This window comes from Telmatherina bonti, assembly GCF_933228915.1.
Source record: "Telmatherina bonti genome assembly, chromosome: 21".
NCBI lineage: Eukaryota > Metazoa > Chordata > Actinopteri > Atheriniformes > Telmatherinidae > Telmatherina > Telmatherina bonti.
Window position 1 is genome coordinate 8,649,311 of NC_136630.1, and position 20,632 is coordinate 8,669,942.

The 20,632-nt window shown below is 40.7% G+C and overlaps 1 protein-coding gene across 2 annotated transcripts in view; it reads left to right on the forward strand.

Moving 5' to 3' along the window:
- The window catches only part of tanc2b (tetratricopeptide repeat, ankyrin repeat and coiled-coil containing 2b), a gene marked incomplete at its 5' end in the record, with an annotated part of 177,678 nt that overhangs the window by 134,286 nt on the left and 22,760 nt on the right, over positions 1 to 20,632 (forward strand). For both annotated transcript variants that reach the window (XM_079261420.1, XM_079261419.1), the window contains 5 exons: positions 616 to 799; positions 2,766 to 3,014; positions 8,330 to 8,461; positions 18,911 to 19,192; positions 19,433 to 19,557. In XM_079261420.1, coding sequence (XP_079117546.1) covers positions 616 to 799; positions 2,766 to 3,014; positions 8,330 to 8,461; positions 18,911 to 19,192; positions 19,433 to 19,557 — 972 coding nt within the window. The remainder of the gene's footprint in view (positions 1 to 615; positions 800 to 2,765; positions 3,015 to 8,329; positions 8,462 to 18,910; positions 19,193 to 19,432; positions 19,558 to 20,632) is intronic.

Below are 20,632 nucleotides of genomic sequence, written 5' to 3' on the forward strand. Positions count from 1 at the left end.
CTGGTAATTGTGAACAAGCCATAGACCAAACATGCTAATTAAGATCTGGAGACTTTGGTAAAAGTCATCTGAGAGTTCAAATTTACTTTTCTTTCCCCACTTATCTTGAATATAAACTAAAAGGAAAAGATTAAAAAACAACTAGTTTAGTAAAGCCGTTTCATTTAATGACTGTTTTCCTGCAGTAAGATGTTATCGTGTCACATCCCTATATGCACCCCATCACCACCACATTTACAGCGTCACTCCGAGGAAATGATACTGTAGGAATGTTTGGAAATTCATTACATGTATTTTTATGAACCACCTTTTCATCTTTATCAAGGTTTGCAACATGAGCTCATTGCTGAAGTCCTGCTAGATGTACGTTTTTGTAAAAAAAAAAAAAAAAAAAGTCCCAGTTTGCTTGATATTATGATTCTTTAAATCATCATTGACCCTCGTGTGAAAGCATCAGCAGGGAAACTATTAAAAACCACAATCCTGAAATGATATTTTCTTCCTTATGAGGCAAAAGTTCCACCTTTTTGCTTTTGCATTGTCTCCACTTGCTCTTATGCAGTTGTTGGATCCAAACAGAGCCGTGAAAATTGTGTGCATGTGTGTGTATACCAGGGCCAGAACCAGAGGATCAGCCCCTGCTCCACCCTGACCAGCAGCACTGCCTCTCCGCCTGCAGGCAGCCCCTGCTCCACCCTCCCCACCACAATGTCCGGCCAGGCTGGCAACAAGGACTGCGCCTATGGTTCTGTCACCAGTCCCACCTCAACACTGGAGAGCAGAGACAGTGGGATTATTGGTGAGATCTGTTTATATTTTTCCAAAGCACTAACAAACATGCTGGGTTTTTTTTCCTCTGATCTTAAACATATCTGAAATTTTACTCCTCAGACATGTCCTGTGTGCAGATGTAGAATGTGGGAATGAATCGTTTAGTTGAACACTTCATATGATGCTCTGAAATCTCAATAAACATTGACCACATTAGTGCAACATGACAGAAGTGTAAATGAGCTTTGCCATGTGCACTGATGCAACTTCCTAAATCTTTTTAGGTAACAACCAACATGCTGACTTTCTGTGTTGGTAGGAGGATCCTCGCCTTTATTTATGCACTGAAATTTTCTTAATTCTGTAATGGTTTAATGATGTTCTGCCCTCAAGAGAAAGAAAACGTGACAATCTCTCCCGAACGCTCTTTGAGGAAAGATTTTAATGTTTGTTGACATAAGTTATTTTAGATTCATTCTGTCTGCTGTGAATTAGAAGTCAAAGTAGTTATAGACTTAAGTTTCATCCTATTTTTTGGTTGTTAATGAAAAAGAAAGTTTGGATGTGTTAATCAAGGGCAGTCTGTTGGGCTCGCCGTCAGAATTATTACGAATGCAGGTGTAATTTTATAGGTAAAAATCAAAATATTAAAGCTGAATTCAGACGGTGAAAATTAAGACCATGAGACTGACTTCCACTTTTTTCTGAGTGACGTCTGTGGGAAAAATCATGTTGCATTTCATCACTGAACTGAGACAGACATCACAATTCTGCACCGGAGGAGGTGGGACACAGCAAGATTAAATGTAAACAATGGACAAGTGGTCTTAATTTGTTGTCCCCAATTGCACAACAGCTTTAGAATCGATACAAACACACTGATACTTGCAGAATCAACCTGCAATAGGAAAGCTGTTTCCACATATGTCTATATATTTTTACTGATTATTGAATTCATGAAGTTTTAAGAACTTGACATTTTTTATTCAACTTAATGCTGGCTTCACCCTGGGAGTGAGGCATGTTTGGAACTTCATGCCTCTTGTCTTCACTCCAGTGTTAAAAGTTCAGATTATCTCCATCTAAAGCTGCTATTTAAAACAAAAAATTCAATAAAAAAATAACTTGTTGGTTATTATTTTGGCTTGACATCACTAACTACACTCATTAGTCGTTTCAGTGTATAAGCAATATGTAACAAACCTAGTTTGCCTGTTACAATGACAATCATTTTCCGTTCATTTTGTCAACTGATTGATTCTTCTGAAATGACCACTGGTCTATTTGACTGCACAATGTCTTATCAACTTTAGATTCCATATCTCTGTGTAATTATGTCCATTACCAGAGGCATGTGGTGTATAAAGCGTCTGTGCAAGCAGGTGCTACACTGCAGCAGGTTGCTGGTGCGAATCCAAACATGTAGCAAGGCACAGACGTCGCTCATGTCATGTTCTCAGGTGTATTTTGTAGCTTAGATGGCCTAGAAAATTAACTTTAAGCTGTATATTACTTATTTATTTCAACAACTGATGCTGTTTGTTGCATATTATACTGATGAAGTATGTTAATTTATAATGTATTCTTCATCTGGAAATCTGCTGCCGTCATTATCAGAAAATCTTCTGCTGATCGGCACGTTTGTCAGGGTTAGTTCATTCAGGTAAGCTGAGTTTGTGGAACATGCTCTGCAGTTCAGATCCCTGCTTTGTTCTCCAGGCGGAAAGCAAGTCAGATACATGGTTATGTTGACATCACTTCTGACGTTTGTGCTTCATCTAAAAGACAACAGGAGAGCTTAAATGCTCATGCATGTCAGAACAAGTGCAAACTGTGTTTCATGTCAGCAAATGTGAACACCTGCAGTTTTAGAGGAGTAACGTAGCATCAACATGCAACTGATTCACAGCAACAGTAAGTAGATGCGTACGTGTACTGCGTCATCCCGGTCTGAGAAATACCCTGAAAAGTAGTGTCTTTTCCCTCTTTTTCAGCCACTCTGACCAGCTATTCGGAGAACATGGAGCGAGGTGGAAAATACGGCGAGGGTTCGCGGGGAAACCTTAAATTGTGGCAATCTCAGAAATCAGGCATGGACTCGTTCCTGTACAGGGTGGATGAAAACATGACCGCCTCCACCTACAGCCTCAACAAAATCCCTGAGCGCAACCTGGAGAGCATGTCCTCCCATTCTGCCCACTCCATCCCTCTGTACCTCATGCCCCGCCCCAATTCTGTGGCTGGTGAGTCCTTTCCTCTTCCCCCATCCTTATCCTGTAAGAGAAAAAAACAAGAGGTTCGTCTGGAGAGCCAAAAATAAGGTCATTTGCAGGCGGTGAAAATATTCTGCCGAAGCGAAGAACAAGTGCTGTTGTTCAGTCTCGTTGCACCTTATTTTGACTCCTTACTTGCTCCTTCTTCTCTCCTCTCAACCCCTTTTACCTTGCTTGTTTCTTTCACCCGTCTTAAGGTTTTCTTTTTGTCCCTTAATGTAACTATTTTGATCACAAACGTAACATTGAAACACTAAAATTTCCATTTTTGTAAATGATGATTTTAGTGTTTCTTGTGAGGTGACCTGGATGAAAAGGTCTGTTTTTATTGTTCTTCCATTTCAAAATATGCAGCTTTTTTTTTTCTTCATGGTTATAATATTCAATATTTCTGTCGTAACCACACAGATTGTTACCTACAAGTATCATGCATTCATTTGAATTTCCTGGAATACAACATGGGAATGTAGTTTTTCATGTTTTTATTTAAGAACGACTCACATTACTGAATATTCTATGAACATTACATTCCTCCAGATGCCATATGAATTAGCCTATAACTCCTGCAATCTGAGCATGTTTGTGGTTTGATTTGATTTAATTTGTTTTATTATTTACAGGCTTTGTTTAAACAGTTTGGGGAGGGAATAACACTCTTCTTTAACTTTCATGGGGTTATGCAAAAATTTTGGGTAGCTGCAAAATTCACAGTGGCATTTTGTGAAGCTCTTCCAGCCCTCTGGTATAGATTGAAACCACAGAGCCGAATAAACACAGTCTAGGGAAACAGCTTCTGCAGAAGAACATACTGGAGCTGGATGAACATCACATAGGAAAAAGCTGGCATTCAAATCGCTAAAAGAGCTTCCATTGATGTGTGTCTTATTGTAGGCCATAGCCGCCTCCCAAAAGTAACAGTAAATATATCAGCAAAAAATGTCAGTTTCATAACACTGAGCCAGTCCTAATGGGCCTGATTGTACCATTGTTCTCATCATCAGAGAGGCTGTTACAGACAATGAGCTCTATTATGCACTTCTCTCTTTCTAACTGGGGGAAAAAAGTGTGAGTTTGTGCACGCAGACACTTCTATTTTCCACTAAACACAGTAATATGCCTGACAAGGCCTGTCACTGCAGCTATGACCCTCTCTTTATGCTGGTCATGTTCTGCTGTTTGACACTGCTGTCTGGCAGCGCAGCCTCCTCTGCCGGGTTCAGATATTCATCCTCGATCTCCTCCCCGCCTTTCAATACCCAGATATTCAAATATGGCCGAGTGAACCTGAAATACACATTTAAGCTAAAGATGATACAAATCAAAAAGAATAGGAGAGAAAGAGAGTTTTAAGTTGAGAATATATATATGTATATACATACATATATATACATACATATATAAAGAGAGAGAGAGAGAGAGAGAGAGAGATGAATACATGTGGAAAAGGAGTGAAAGAGAGTTTCATAATCTCTGTTTCTCACTCCATCTCTCCTCCACACAGAATTATTAGATGATGTAGGGATGCGAGGCGAGCGCAGGCTGAGGATTGGCTGGGCTCACACAGCAGTGGAACATCAAAGCCCCAGGCATTAACCGTTTCTATCCCCCAGGGTGACAGAGAGACTCACTTTGATGTGTGGAGAGGGAGGGAAAGAGAAAGCAGAAGGCGACTGGGGAGGAAAACGAGGAGTGAGGGGGCTCCTCTATTACCTAATGAAGGCAGTGCGTTGGTTGAGCTGGAGATTGATATGGTGGAGGAATAAACTGGGACCGAGTTTTCCTTTTAGTTTGTTTTTTTTTTCCCACAGAGTAGAAAGTAGAGCTGAAATTAGTCATTGCAAAAGTTTGAGACAGGTTTTAAAAGCGGATCTGTCAGTTTTGTCAGTGAGTAAGCATGATTCAGAGTCCCATATTTTTTTGACTCCTCTCCGCCTGGATGGTTTTGATTTACGTCATATGTAAATCAGTGGAAGAAAATATAAATACTCCTGTTGTGCTGATGTCATGCACTGACAATATACAATGTCTAAAAGATTGCAATGCAGTCATAATTCTTTGTAAAATGTATTTAAATGTCTTGAAATGTGCACCAAAACCATTAAAGAGGCACTTGAATGATTTGAGAGTTCCCAGAGAGGTGTTAATGTGGGAGCTCATGGATAAAGCAGCAAGTAGAGCAGGAATTCACGTGGAGAAAATCATTTATTTTCCAGTAGTCAAACCAGTTTTTGGTTTGGGCCAGGATGGGAAAAGCTCCCACTTTCCAGAATCAACCACGCCAAGCTGCCTTGTCCACTGAGGAAGAACACACGAATAACTCCAAACCTTTCGGGTCTTTTTTGGAACTTTTCTTTTTTTATAAATTAGATTTCTGAACGGTACTTTCCTCCAAGGCTGTCTTGGTTCTCAGTCTGAGTTTCTCCATTCCAGCTCCTTTTCTTAGGTTCTTTTTTTCCAGTTCCTTTGTCTCCTGTTTTCCCTCTCCCGGCTTTGACGTGGCGACTAAAGCAGCTGCACCTGCAACAGCTGTATAGACTTCTGGGAAGTGTAGTCACAATATTATGCCTTGGAGGCTGCTGGACTGGAATGAAACAGCCGTTCACTACACGACCTTAGATAGGGTCACACACGAAAGAGCTTTTTCTTAGTGATGCACAATGCCTATTTCACATCCATGTTACGACATGTCTCTTCTCTGAGCTCTCTGGAGTGAGTCAAAGTCAACCCGATGCATTTCTTTTTTTATTTCTTGCTCTGCCCCTTTCGCTCTTTCATTTCCTCTCTTCCTCAAATAATGTCTTCTTGGTCTCTTTTAGCAAGGTAATCACGGTGCTCATCCAAAACAGTCAGTGCATTAGTATCTACTTGTGTATGTAAAACTCGCCTGTAACATGATGCAGCATCCCAGAAGCTAAAGTAGAGAAGTGTGGTTTCTCAGACCTGTGACGCTTTGAATGAAAGCTTTGTAAATGAAAAAAAGGTCACTGTGCCCTCAAAACAACTCCGAAATGCATATTTTCAAGATCAGAAAGTTATATAACTCTGCTCAGCTTACTCTGGATGATATTATAGACGTGATTTTTAAAGAAATGTTCACCTTTTAGTCATTTAGGAAATTTAAGGCACTGTGTGTGATCCATACGCATCACCTTCTGTAATGACTTAATTAGTCATTTGTACCAGCAGTTCACTAACAGTAACTTTTTTTTAAGTTATGTTACTCCTCCATATTTATTCTGCATTTCTTTTTTTTTCATCCTTGGTCCCACTTAGGCTTAAATACACGCTGTTTTACTGGTATGGTTTAAATTCCACAGTCGCATCACTCTCAGAGAGATGGAGAACTGTGAAGCACCAGCTGCTGCCTCACATCTCACATGACTAGTTGACTTGCCGGCTGAAACTGTGGCTGGCGCTGGCCAGCACCCCAGCTGTTGTTCAAGCATGCGTTGACGCACGCGTTCATGCTGTCTGACACTCCTGGAGACAGGAAGTATCCCATGTGTCATTTCCCCAAAGCTCTCTGCTGCATCATTAGACTTTTTTTTTTTGACGGACACCTTCAATTCTCTCGCCGGGCCATGCTACTCTACTTTCCTGTGTCTTTTCACTCTGCATGTAGTCGTAGTGCATTGGCACAGAAACTGTGAATGTGATCCCCAGCAGGCTGCTGCATTGCAGATAGGGATGATGAACACACAGATTTGAGTTCTCACATTCAAACGCAGTTGAAACAGAGAACAGAGTAAAAAAAAAAAAGAGACTTCCACACCCTGAAGCCCTGAGTCATTCTTCCTTGGTTTAGCAGCAGATTAATGCCTCTACTGTCTCTGCTTTTAGCCCCCTTTAGATGACCAGCACACACACCCCTAATTCCCATCAGGGCCAAGTCTCCAGCATTCTCAGCTGCCTTTTTCCCTCCATTTTGGGAAACTCATTTTTTGAGCAACACATTCGTACGTCAACGGCCATGCACATGCTCAGTAATTGACAAAGCCAGGCGGAAAAGCAACTCTCTGAGCATAAGACAGGGTAAGGATCAGTGTTGGGGTACTGGTAAGTTTTAACATAAGGTGAGAGGAGGATGACTCAGAGGCCTGCTCTGTGGAGGATTACTACGTTTTTACTGGATTTCCCATCATACCTCCTGCTCCTTGAATTTGACTTTGGATCCTAGAGCCTTAAACTATTTCAGGTATTGTGTAAAGGAAGAAAGACAATTAATAATAATTATTAATCTGTTTTTTTCCTCTTGTTGAGATGTGCTTCTATTGATGATGAAGGTCAGATTTAACTTATTAAAACTTTGATGTAACTTCCGCGGACACGTTCAAACATTGGTTGGTCGTGATAACTATAATTACAATCACAAAGAGAACCAATCTGTGTGGGAACGCAAACTGAGAAAGAAACCTCCAGACTGGATTTAAACCATCCCCGGGGAAAGCCTAATCTATTTGGGGAGACAGTGATGACGAATTTTAAAAAAATAATTTCTTTTTAACCATCACAGTTTATAGGTTGGTTGTCTGTTTTCCTTTGCTGGGTGGGATTTTAAAGTTCAAACTAATGTGTTTTATTATTTATGTAAAACTGAAGAAATAATTGTGTTAGTTTTACTTGTATTGTTCTTTCTTTTCACCCTGTAAAAGACACTTGACCCTCTGCTAAGAAAGAACCCCAAAACTCTGCATAGGTCTGCCCCTTAATCCTCCCAAGTGTTTCAAAGTGTCTTTTCTTGGACTTTTCTCACCTCCGTCTGAACCGTGAAGTTCAGGTGTGGCAGGGAATCAAGTCTGGTGCTGACACACACTGGCGGCGTCTAATCTCATTTAACATTCAGCGGTTCCGAGTGTCGGCCCTGAAGACACAGCATGGTGTGAACAATCAGCAGCCAGCGTCAGACGCCGCTCTCTCCATGAATAAGACATTTGTCTGCTGAGCTAATTAATCCTGAGAGGGGCCGGATGGCATCTGCCTCCGTGCCGCGTGACAGACACGGAGAGGAGGGAATTTAAGGACTGAAGCGCGTTGTGACGGCTTCCTCTTTCCTAAAGGAGTTAGCAAACGTGAGAGCAGCTGCCTGACAACCGCCTCAGGACACCTGCATGGACCTCTCCTACTTTCTTTTGTGTGTGTGTGTGTGTGTGTGTGTGTGTGTACATATTATGGGTTTGTTTACTACAAGTCAACATGCATACTGACAATAGCATCTCTGTCTGTCTTCTCCCTCTGAAACGTTCAAATCTTTCCCCTTTTCCTGTTTCACGCATACAATAAAACAGCCACGAGCTCGGCCCACTTGGAGGACCTGGCATACCTGGATGAGCAGAGGCACACTCCATTACGCACCTCGCTGCGCATGCCGAGGCAGAGCACCACCTGCGGGCCGGGTCGCTCTGGGCAGGACCTGCGAGGTGAGCACAAACACATCCACTCATACACAAACACACAGCACTCCTTTAGCCTTCAGGTCAGCAGCCAGCTGTTCACTCAGAGTCGTTTTATATCCATGTCAGCTGGGTTTAATCCAAAAAGCCACAGAGGGGGAATTGTCCTGGTGCTAAGACTCATTTGACGAAAAAACTACACACAACTTTGTAAATGTGCAGTGATGCAGAGACATGAAATACTCACTAAACCGCACAAAAAAGATTTTTTTCTTCTTTTTACTGAAATTACTGCTGCATAACATACTTTGATGACCCCTGTTTTATTAACTTCAGCACCCAGTTTAAAAAAAAAAGACAATTTACAGGCTCTAAAACACCAGTTCCATATGGATGAAACATCCAAATGATAAAAAGCATAAGAGGATACACCTGAATGTCTGTCTGTGTGGTCCTGATTTGACCAATCACAGTGTCTGTACCGTTAAACCCTTGTGGACTTCCTGTGCTCTCGGTCCCTATGTCATGATGACTTTATTACCCTGTTAACCACACTCTCAAATACTGCGATTAATTAATAGTAAAGATCCCTCAATATTACTTAACATCATCACTTTTAATGAAGGTTTACGTCCAAATCGCACGGAACAAAACCAAAGTTAAACTACATCTGCATTTTACTGCTTGTGTTGCTTCGTCTTTGTTCAGTGAGAGTTGTAAAAAAAAAGCGTGATGGAGAGGGAAAGTACGACAGAGGAAGATTTATTCCCTCCAAACAAATAGATTATCTCATCGTTGATGGATTTATTTTTTATTTTTTTTTGGTTATAAAAGAAAAACCAAACAAGCAAGCGGTCACTGTAGTGGAAGTGTCTGCAACTTGCAAGTTTTCTATGTATCCCTGTTCCAGCACACATGGCTTACACGGCGCATTAAATGGATCCAAGGTTCGATTAAGTTCTGTACAATGACTGATTCATTTGAGTCAGGTGTGTTGAAGCAGAGATACATGGAAAACCTGCAGGACTGTGGCCTTCGAGGACTGGAGCCAGACACCCCTGCCGTAAAAACCTGCTGCGTACCCTTAAAAAAAGTTGCACTGAAAAGAGGAAATACGTAGAAAATTATCTTTTATACTTATCCAAGTAATTCACCTTGTAACATAAAGGTAAATACTTATTAACTGGGTTAAATGATGTTAAAATTTACTAACATGAAACTGACATTTTGCAACTTTACACGACTCTGTGCACGCAGCTCAGTGTGACGAGTTCAGCAGCGTACACAAAACACTGCGTTGTACAGATAGAAAAACAGAACAAGTCTCAGCTATTTTACAGATACAGTTACTCTTCCAATATTACCAACTCAGCAGGAGCATGATGCCTTTTATTTAGTCGTCAGTGTGAAATATTATTTAGTATTATTATCCATCATCCATCCCATGCTAATGTTGCTTTTGTCTCAAACAGCTGCTGTTCTGCCGAAGAGCAGCTGGAAGTCAAAGCTAGCTGCATGTTTTAAATTCTTATTTCAAGTTGAAAAGAAATGTTCAAAAGCATTTTTATGCTTTTTCCAAAAACCTTCCAAGTTCAAGTCGAGGTTTGTTTTATCAGCAGAATCCAGAGTTGACATGCAGTGTTTATTTTTCACACAGCCGTGGAGATTCTGTTGAGCTGAGACTTCATGTTTGCTTTGCTTTGTGTTTATATTGTTTTATGTTTGCATGAAAAGATTGTTCATGGGATTTTTTTTTTTACAAATTTTTGGTTTTGGCAAATTAATCAATGCAGTCTAATTATGATAATTGTAAAATCTAGATCATTTCTCTGTACCAAGAAAATCTGTCATCTATAATCGTGACATTCCTACATGGAGGTTAGGGACCCCTGGGCCGCTGTTTGGGAACCTCAACACGGGTGGTTAAGACTCATTACAAACATCAGCAGTATCCCTGCTTAAGTTCTTGATAAGATAGATGTCTTACTTCCTGAACACTATCTCTACCTCTTTGGCGCTTCTGTCATAGTCAGTAAATGAACCTTCAGACTTTTTCCTGAGGAAACAAAGCAGCTTTATGGTCATTGTTTTAAGCCCTAAGCCAGGATAATGAATTCAGTACTCAATTTTAAAAAGCAGCCTTGAAAGACAGACACCCCCGAAGAGCAAAATGCACATAGAAAAACTGCAGCTTTGCCCGGTTCGCTGCTGAAAAGTACCGCAAACGCTCCAAGCCTTTCAGCCATCATTCATTTTCACTTAAATCATAAAGATTCAGAACAAAAATCGCCGCTATGCGTCCGTTTCCCATCCACAAATGACACAATTCAGAGCAGCTGAGAACTGCAGGGCAAAGCTTCCTCACAAACAAGTCATGCTTCAAAAGAATAAACCGTCTTTCACATGCAGATGTCCTGCGTGTGTCGCTGAGCTCCCGTTCCAACCACGACGCTTTGCAGTTGTCGGTGGACGCCGGATGTTTCAGATGTTGCGTTCTTTCTCACCAAAACGGAGCAGTCAGCGCGACAGAGGGAAGACACAAAGAGCTTTTTTTTTTCTCAGACTGTGTCACTACAAAGCTAAAATTTGCCTCAGTGCTCAACGGTCATGGCGAGTGTGTGCTTCACTGCACACTGTTCAGTTCAAACACACAACATGCACCTACTCAGCCTCCACGCCGAATAGCCAAATGGCCTTATGTCACACATTATCTATCCCATCGCTCTTCCTTCTCTGTCAGTTAGCCAGTAATGAGCGCTGTAATGGCAGCCCTCTGCTATCCAAGTGAACAAATATGCGCCCCTGTGTGTTTTAAACACCTATTAGGACCCCACTCAGAGCCAAGGAGAGTGCTCCATTAAGCTGTGATGTGACAACTCCCCCCCCCCCACCCTTGTTTGCTTGAGGGCAGCCGGCCACAGGCGAAGGAGTGTTCGGAGGAAACAGAAAGGAGAGGAGAAGGATGGAGATGGACACAGGAAAAAATACAGAAGATGGAAGGAAAGAGTTCCTTTCAAAACCTCGCTGGTACTGCCAAAGCCACTTGTTTCAACCTTCTCTCCTCTCAGGGCAACCAAGTGTGTTTACAAGCCAAGCGAGTGCGTCCTAGCATGCTTTCTGCCTCCTCGGATCAGCGTCAGAGCCTCCCTGAGCACACCGCTTCTGTGGCTTCAGCAGGAGAGACAGGAAGGCAGACGGAGTGAGACAGGACGTGTTGATTAGAATATGAACATAAATGTCCAGTAAAATGTCAGGTTATATCTGAAATTTGAAGATGCTTCATGTGTCTTTGTGGCCTCTAAAGGGTCACGGTGTCTTGATGGCGTTGCCAGTACTTGCAGAGAGAGAGAGATAACTAGACTCCAGATTTCCATCAAATTAGTCAGAGCCAGTCAAGTTAGCAAAGAATGAATCATGCTGTGGCTTCTTCTGTCCTTTTGTCTACTGATAACTCTGAATCGAAACTTTTCCTTGTACAGTACATCACGTGGAGCATCACACGGGCTGCTCTGCTTTCGCTGGATTGAGTCTCAGTGATGGCTGAGATCAGAGGAGGAGGAGACTGTAGGCTGTTTGTTGGTCAAGTGCTTTCCAGCTGACAGATGCAGCTCTCCTTGTGGTTGATTTTTGTCGTAGCCTCTTTTGATGCCAGGCATCGGGGGCCCAAGCTGTGCTGCTGTTTGGAGGAGAGTGAGTCAGACTGTAATGGACCTTCTTGTGCTCCTGCCTGCCTACCTCTCTAAGATTTACCACCCACTTTATCTATTCACCGCAAACTGTCTCACATAACCGTACACTCCACACATGCTTTATCCCTCGTTTATGTTTGCTCTCCGTCTCTGTCTTTTCCCCCCCTCCCTCTCCTTCTGCTTCTGCTCATACACAGAAAACAGGAGTTCACATTGGAGCTGATGGTTGCAGCTTTCTGAAAATGAATTTTGAAGTGATGAAAATATTTTCATTTTCAGACAGTTTTATTATTCTCTGAAAGGGGAGAAAGTGAATGCCTCTGAGGAATCCAGTTGAGTGCTGTAATTGATGAAACGTTTAATGGATCAAGCTGGTGAAATAAAGTATATTTCGCACTGCACTGATCTTATAAGAACACCAAAACAAACAATAAATCGATCCTTCATAAAGGTAGTCCTTATGTATGCACAGCAGGATGCAGTTCATTCATCTGGTCCTGAGAGGCCCGTCGTTGTCGACTTATCTCGGCACAGCAGCCTCCGGAGGAAAAACAATTTATCGTCAGCATCACCTCCATGCTTCAGCTCTTCTGATATAAACAAGGATTTTTTTCTTCTATGGCCACTGAGCATAGTTTAAAGACCATCATAGAAGAACATAATACCTCATTTAAGTAAAAATGTGTAAATCTTTATAGTTTACATTTATCTATCCCCTGAAAAAAATAATCAGCACATAAACAAAATCAAAAGTTAAGTGAAATAAGTGCACAATGTCAAATGAAACTATTGTGGGATAGAAATAAATATTTGATTGATAATGGGGGAAGATTACAGCTTTTTCATCCAAAACATTTTAAATAAAGAAAATGAATAAGAAAAATGTATTTATTAACAAATATGTTTATAATTAAGTAGTAACAATAAATAATGAAGAAATGAAATGGATAAAAGTCTTGGTCAAGTAAAATTAAAAGCCAGAATACAACAAATTAATCCAAAATGCTAATTTTATTTTTGTTTTTTCCCTCCTTTTTTTGGAAATATGCTAAAATGAACATTTCTTGTAGGAGTCATGAAGAGTCCAGTTTCTTCTGTTGCCTTAAAGATGCAACGAAGCCCAAAAATGCACACATTCTCTATACAGTCATTGAAATGAATAACATCAGCAGCAATACATCTCTTGAAACTTTTGCCAGTTTAATTTGACTCATTTTTTGGGACTTGATTGACACAAAAGATGATTAAATGCAGATCCGTTTTTTTTTTTTTTAAAATAAACCAAGTAAATATCTGTCTGCGCATCTCTTAAAAGCCTTTTGGAACTCCCAAGCTTGCTCTGTCATTTCTGATTTTAAATCTTAATCACTCAATTTTATTTCTACGTAAATTGCTCAGTAAAAAGTAATAAATATGCAGCGTGTTTGTGTCTGCTGTAAACACTAATCAGTAAAGGAGCAACTTTGCATTCATTCACTAACCTTTTAAACTTTGTTTTTTTAGACGTCTGCATTAAAATTGCATACCCATAATGAAATGACTGCATCTCTGCAACCATGAGGTCTATTTAAATACATTGGAGTCATAATAAAGGGAACACTTATGACTATAGATGTGTAAATATCAGTATTTGTGCTCTGATGAAGCGTAAGTAAAGATGGCACAGAGCACAACTGAAAAATTTTCAGGCTTGTCCAAAAAAAACACACTTTCAGGATGAATATGAATATTTCTATGCAAGGATGGAGCTGTAGCTCTAAATTCCCATCAAATAATATCACAAAATTTATTATGATTATGTTGAAAATGCACACACCAGCTCTGATGAAGTGAAGCAAAGCAAAATGAAAGAGTGTTTTCGTACAGATGGTTCAGAAGGTTAGTTTGGCACCATAACATCAAACAAATTTAACTTCATATCCATGATTATTTTTCAGGTTTTTCTTTGACATCATATTGTAAATGGGAATATTCAGGAAGCACCTGAAGGCAAAATTAATGTAGATTTTTCCCCATTTCATTTGGTAAGTCCAGAACGGAGTAAAGGCCCATTTCACTGACACTGTTGCTCATAATAAACTTTCATTTACACCAAACATTGACTAAAAATGGTCCCATTTGCTCTAATTGTTGATTCATTTGGATAAAACTCTACATGTCACGACATTTGATACACTGTCATGTTACAGCAACAAGATTCAGCTGATAATCTGTGTTTCTATTTAATTTAAGAGCTTAAATACTTTTATAAGTAGAAATCATCTGATAAGCATTTTCTAATCCAAGCTACCTTGACTTGTAATATTTAGGTTTGTCCTGGGGCTGTTTTGCATGTTATATAACGATATTTTCCTAGTTGCTTGACTAGTAGATGTACCGTCAGTAAGGAGTAGGATCAAACAGCGTTTAATGAGTTTACAGCTACAGGTTGCAGGTTTTTGGGTTTTTTTTTCCTGAAATCATGCATTAAGCATTGGAAAGCCAAATCTTAATGCATTGCTCTAGGCCTACTCTGCAAATTATATAAGATTAGAGATTTTGCAGAAATGATGTAAGATCCTGTTGCTGCATCTCTACTTCTACTGTAAGAAAAACTGAGTGAAATGAAACTGTTGGACTGAAAACTGGAACAGCAGATAAACAATCAGAGGAGGCCGTCACCTGACCTGGTGACCCATCGACACACTCTGCAAACCCCTCACAACAAGCAGGACTGATCATCATAATTTCCTCTTTCCTCTCCTCTGCTTCTTATCTTCCTTCTCTTCTTCCCCCCTGAGTCATCCTCACCAGGTGAATAATTAAAAAGTCTGGGACTCTCACTCTGTCTGGCCATGGAGGGTTGGCGATGGAGAAGAAGGGGGAGGTGGGGTGACACCTTGCTCAAGAGTCGCCTGAGGGGGAGTTTTATAGGCAGGATCATGAGAAACTGCCTCCCATCCCTCATTTTTGAAGCATTTCCCTTTTCAGAACATGGCCGCCATGTTTTCCTGGAATGTTTGACTCGGATGAGGAGGAGTGGCCGCACAACTCAAAGCGCATGAAGCGGCGTAATCGTTTTGGAGGATGGTGCATGATGGTGTGAGGTTGGGTTTACTTAATTCCACAAGGACAGACGGAGCTTTGCAGCCATGTTTGGCATTGAATCACCCCCGAGATAATTGGATTAGCACCACTTAAAACAGAGTCGCTCTGGGAATTTAGCTTCTTACTTCAGTGACCAATGGTGTTGGTGGCGTTGGGCGGTGCACCGTTTCCCATCAGCGGTGTTTCATTAGGTCAAATCTTTCACACTGGGACATTGTTCTGGAAGAATATTACATCAATATAGGGTCGTTTTCCTGCCTTTCTCCCTCTGACTGAACACATTTATGTGTTTGTTGAGCTAGCACAAAAATAATCTGACCTGGGAATATGGATGAAATGTCTTTTATTACACTGGGCCGAAGCTGGCACACAGCTTAGTGCTATAAAATGCAGTGCTGGCCATGCACTCTTTCACCCGTATCCAGATATATCTGTTAGTATTTTTGCTGATTGTATAAGTCAGAAAATGCTTAGCATGATCATCATATTTCATTTAATTCTGCAATTAAAATGAGCATTCCTGGAAAAGGAGCCATGCTTGCAACAGCACTGTGAAGTGCTGCGTGCTTCGAGATGACATTACGAGCCATATCAGCTCATTATATGTATTAACTTACAAAAGACAGAAAGCTCTAATGCAGCACTCACTCCTTGCTAGACTCCTGATAGTTTTCTCTGTACCTGCACGCAATTTAGAAATTTATGCTCACACACAAAAATTTCTGCACACTCTCATCATTTCGTCCTGCCACCGTATTGCGTAGTACGTACGTTGCTGTATGTCTGACTCTCAGCGTGCTTATTGCTACTATGCTGCGGAGTGTGAAATGAACTACTGCACAGGCCATCATCTGAGCAGCTGCTTTTTCTCACTGCACAGACCTAATCACACCTCAGTGAATGAACCAAGACCAAGTAAAAACTGAGAGTTTGTTTGAGGCTCTCTGACTAACCGAGATCTGGAATTTGTCAGGTGCTGGTGTCGATTACTTCACTGACTCCAACAGCCTGTACTATATGATGCGCAGTAAGCTGTGGAGTTGAGGTCTACCATCTCTGGGTCAAATTACTTCCCGATCTGGATTCAATTACTTTTCTAGGGATTGATTGATCTTACCTGGCACAATGGAACCAATTAGATTCTCCCTAAAGTGCAGACATTCCCCAACCTCCTTCACAGACATGCTGAAAATGCACTTGATGTAATTCAAAGGATTTCAATTAGCCATCGACCCTGGTCTGGTGGTTGTCCATATTTCTGACATCATTATGTGCTGATGCTTCTGCTGCTACTTGTTTTTTGTTTTTTTTTTCTCTGATCTGCACTTTGCCCTGTTCTCCAACACACGACGCCCTGCTGCTGGTTTCCATTCCTGTCCTCGCTGGCTTCTCTTTCTTGTCACTCATCACTCTTTCTTCCTTTTTCTGTCTTTTGCTTGTTGTTCGTCGCAGCTTCCGCAAATAACAGCCATGCCTGGCAATCCCAGTCACGTAAGTTACTTTAACTTTGATTTGTTGCATCAGGCGTATGCTCTGCAAACATTCACCCTGCTTAGCAGCGTGCGCTTTGTGTTTTTATTTATAGTATTTGTGGTTTTATTTATAGTGCTGGAGTCAAGTGGTAAACACCCTGGTCTGTGTTATGTTCAGATTATTCACACACAGCTCTCATCAGATTTGTGAAATGCTGAATTATCATTTTAAGCAATGACACACCCAATTAATTTTTTTTTCTTTTTTTTTTTTTTACTCTCAAATGGCTTTAAACGAGGAGGCCCAGGAGATGACACCCAGAAGCAGCAGACAGATTTTACACTTATTTTATCACACAGCTCTAGAAGTTCCTCCCAGATTCTTTTTACCCTCATTAGGCTTTAATGCTCCATGTGATTGGCTGGGAAGATTCCCAACCTCTGGAGGACTTTGGTTTCATGACTCCCCCTAGTGCGGAAGAAAAACCGTTGCTGGTAAAAGCAGTCACTCCCTTTTCTGCCCCGATGGCTGCATTAATTAGATTTTATTATAGTAAAGATAGTGCTGTTTTCCACATTATCTCTTTATACGTTTACATTTCTTTCAACAAAAACACAAAAACATTAACATTGGACATGACAACGGAATCCAATATTTAGTTGATGATAGAAGTGAGACATTTTACTGCTTAAAACTAGATATTTAGGTTTCTCTTGAAGTTAATGTCAACCATGCGTCTAAAAAAACAATCAATGTCTTATCCCTGTTCTTTTAACAACAGTCTGCAAACATCTAGGAGTCGGGGAAAGAGACGGACCTTTGGGAGAGGAACGTTTCCTGTTGTCTGATATAAGATTTTAGTGGTTCAATCATTCATTGTCATCTAGTTTTTCAAGATATATTTTATTTTAATTGGTAAAAAGGGCTGGACTGTAGTCAGGCTAGTCAAGCACCTAAACTCGATAACTCCACAGGAAAATGGTCGTCATAGTTGCAGTATTGGGGTTTCAGCACTGTCTTTCAGTAATATGCAGGACTTCTCTTGTCTGGATGGGAGCATATGTTACTGTTAAACCTGTTTACACCTTCCAGCATTGATTTGCAGGTTGCCAGTTGCATAGAAAATAATAAACCTGCATACCATCAAACATACAAGCTTTAAACTGAGTGCTGATAAGTCAGGTGGTCTTCTGCCGCCTTAGTCTGGAGGATTTTGCTTCCATGATTTCCTTTTAATCTGTCTGATGGAAGAAGAGTTTGTCACTTTGCTGCAGTCGGTCTTTAATGGGCGCTGGCCCAGAGATGAGGTGGCAAATGGTTTCGCTGTTGAACACAGCTTTAACCTGAACTTTATCCTGCAGCTTTGGATGGTACAGTGAACTTTGTTTTCTGATATTCTTTTTTGAGGGGGGTGTCCTTGAGGGCACAGACTGATTTCAAATGACAGAATCGCACCCACCTTTAATTCAGGTCCTGAAGGTTACAAGCATTCAGCACTAACTTTTGATCCTGCACACAGAGATGTCTCCAGATTCGTTCAATCTTTCTAACTATATTGTTTGTGAGAGAAAAAATGTTCAATGTCTTCAACAACTGTACTTTGAAATGACTCTGAAACTGCTCAACATAGTTTTTGCAGTTTGTTGAATCTGTCCATTTTAACTTCTGAGAGACTCTGCCTCTGTAAGGTGCTCTTTTTATATCTAATCATGCCAGATAACTTAATTTAGTCACTATATTTTCCTCTGGTTGTTTTTGCTGCACCAGTTACTTCTCCAGCCTTTTGTTGTTGGAATCAAATTTAGGATAAATTCATATTTTTCATAAAATGTCTCACTTTTAACATTTGTTGTTTTTTTTTAAGTTTTATTCTGAATAAAATCTGAGTTCACAAGATTTCTAAAATCATTGCATTCAGTCATTGTTTACAGTTAACATTTTCTGCTTCTCTTTAATCAGTGTTATAAAATATAAGTAGTGAGTCTGGAGCTGGTCTTTCTGGTAGGCTGTTACTCTTTCTGTTGCTGTAAAACAGTGGTTTACTTTATGATAAATTACATTTTTAAAAGGGTCAAATTAGTTGATGTTTTCATAGTATTATTGTAAAGGTGGCGGCTGTCAAACCTTCCTCACTACAAAAGTACATATATTGATTTTATACAGTGTGCATGGATGGGAGTGTTATTTTAAAACCACTAAACCGGTTCTTTGTCTCCTGACCCAACAGTGCGTTTTGCACCCTATCGCCCTCAAGACATCGCCCTCAAACCTCTGCTGTTCGAGGTTCCCAGCATCACCATGGACTCCGTCTTCACGGGACGCGAGTGGCTCTTCCAAGAGATCGACGCTCACCTCAACAGGCCAAATTCTAACACCAACCACGGCGTGGTGGTTGTGGGCAACATCGGCTTCGGCAAGACAGCAATCATCTCGCGCTTGGTGGCGCTCAGCTGCCACGGGACGCGCATGAGGCAGATTGCTTCTGACAGCCCTCAGGCCTCACCCAAACGTAGGCATCCATTCACTGCAGAGTCATCATTCTGCTTTTTTTCCTCTTCTCCTAATTTTTTTGGGGGGAAAATAAAAGGTTTCCTCCCATCTTCCATCTGCAAATTACAGTATTTCATAACAGCCTGACAGCCTTGAGATTTACTGTGTGCAAACATTGTATGAATGTATCACATGCTTGAGCTCGTCCATGAAGTGAGGTTTATTTATTTATTTATTTTTTTTGCTGTCTTGTATGCAGATGGAGAGGGGCTTCCTCTCACCCAGCCCCAGCCCACGCATGGCACCCTCGGGGGAGGCAGCTGTCCCGGAACCCCTGAGATGAGACGACGTCAGGAGGAAGCCATGAGGAGGCTGGCATCTCAGGTACAGGATACCATCCTCACCATCCTCACCATGCTCGCACTCATAATCACATCTAATTTTATTCCTTTGATTTACAAACAATGAACACTTCAACTCACATCCTAAACATCTCTTTTTAAATATAATATCTTGTCTTATTTGCGAGTTTTTTGTCTTCTCTTCCCATTGGCTGCATTTATTCAGCCTTTTACTTTAGAAATAAGACTGATTGTAGCTATTATAGCAAGAAATCTCAGCCTTGATTTGATTACCGCATCATTAGGTAAGTGCACAAATCCTAACCACTTATGAACATTTTTACCTCAGCTGCATAAAAATAAAAAAAACAATTAGGTCGTTTTCATCCACCTTTACCATTGATTCAGTTTTTTTCCATCAAAGAATAAAAAAGCGAAAGTGTACCTAACTGTTGTAAAGTGTTTGCAATTTGCCATGAAGTTTTAAAGCCTCAACATACTTGCTCTTGAAAAGAATCTAGATTATTCATTTAAAATGTGTTATTTTGATGTTATAATTTTAAAATTAGTGTCAGCAAAAGTGATGAGGCGGCCATCAACATGCTCTCACAAGCACACACGATGTCAGGATCAGTCCGAAATTACACAAAAGCCTATAAAAGAAAGTTAATGACACCTGTGAGCATCTATTCATGCATTTGACCTCATGTGGAATCTTCATTCATTCATTCATTCATTCATTCATTCATTCATTTCTGAACTGCTTAGTCCAATTAAGGGTCGCAGGAAGCCGAAGCCTGTCCCAGCTATCATTAGGCGAGAGGCAGGGTACGCCCTGGACAGGCCTAAGTTGGACTAAAAAAAATAAACAAGTAAATAAAAACAAACAGGTGGAGATAAGTTAGGACACATTTAATTGCATTAAATGCATTTAAATGGGGAGTGTTGAACTTGTTCTGCTCTGTTTATGACATAAATCTTTGCAATGTTTAAAGCCAACTCTCCTCTTCTTCTTCCGCCTTTCTTCTCGTCCACTGTTGTACCTTGAACCCCCTTCCCTGCTGCTTAGCCATCTGCATCCCCAGTCCCAACCTGATGCATTATGCAGATGTGTTTAA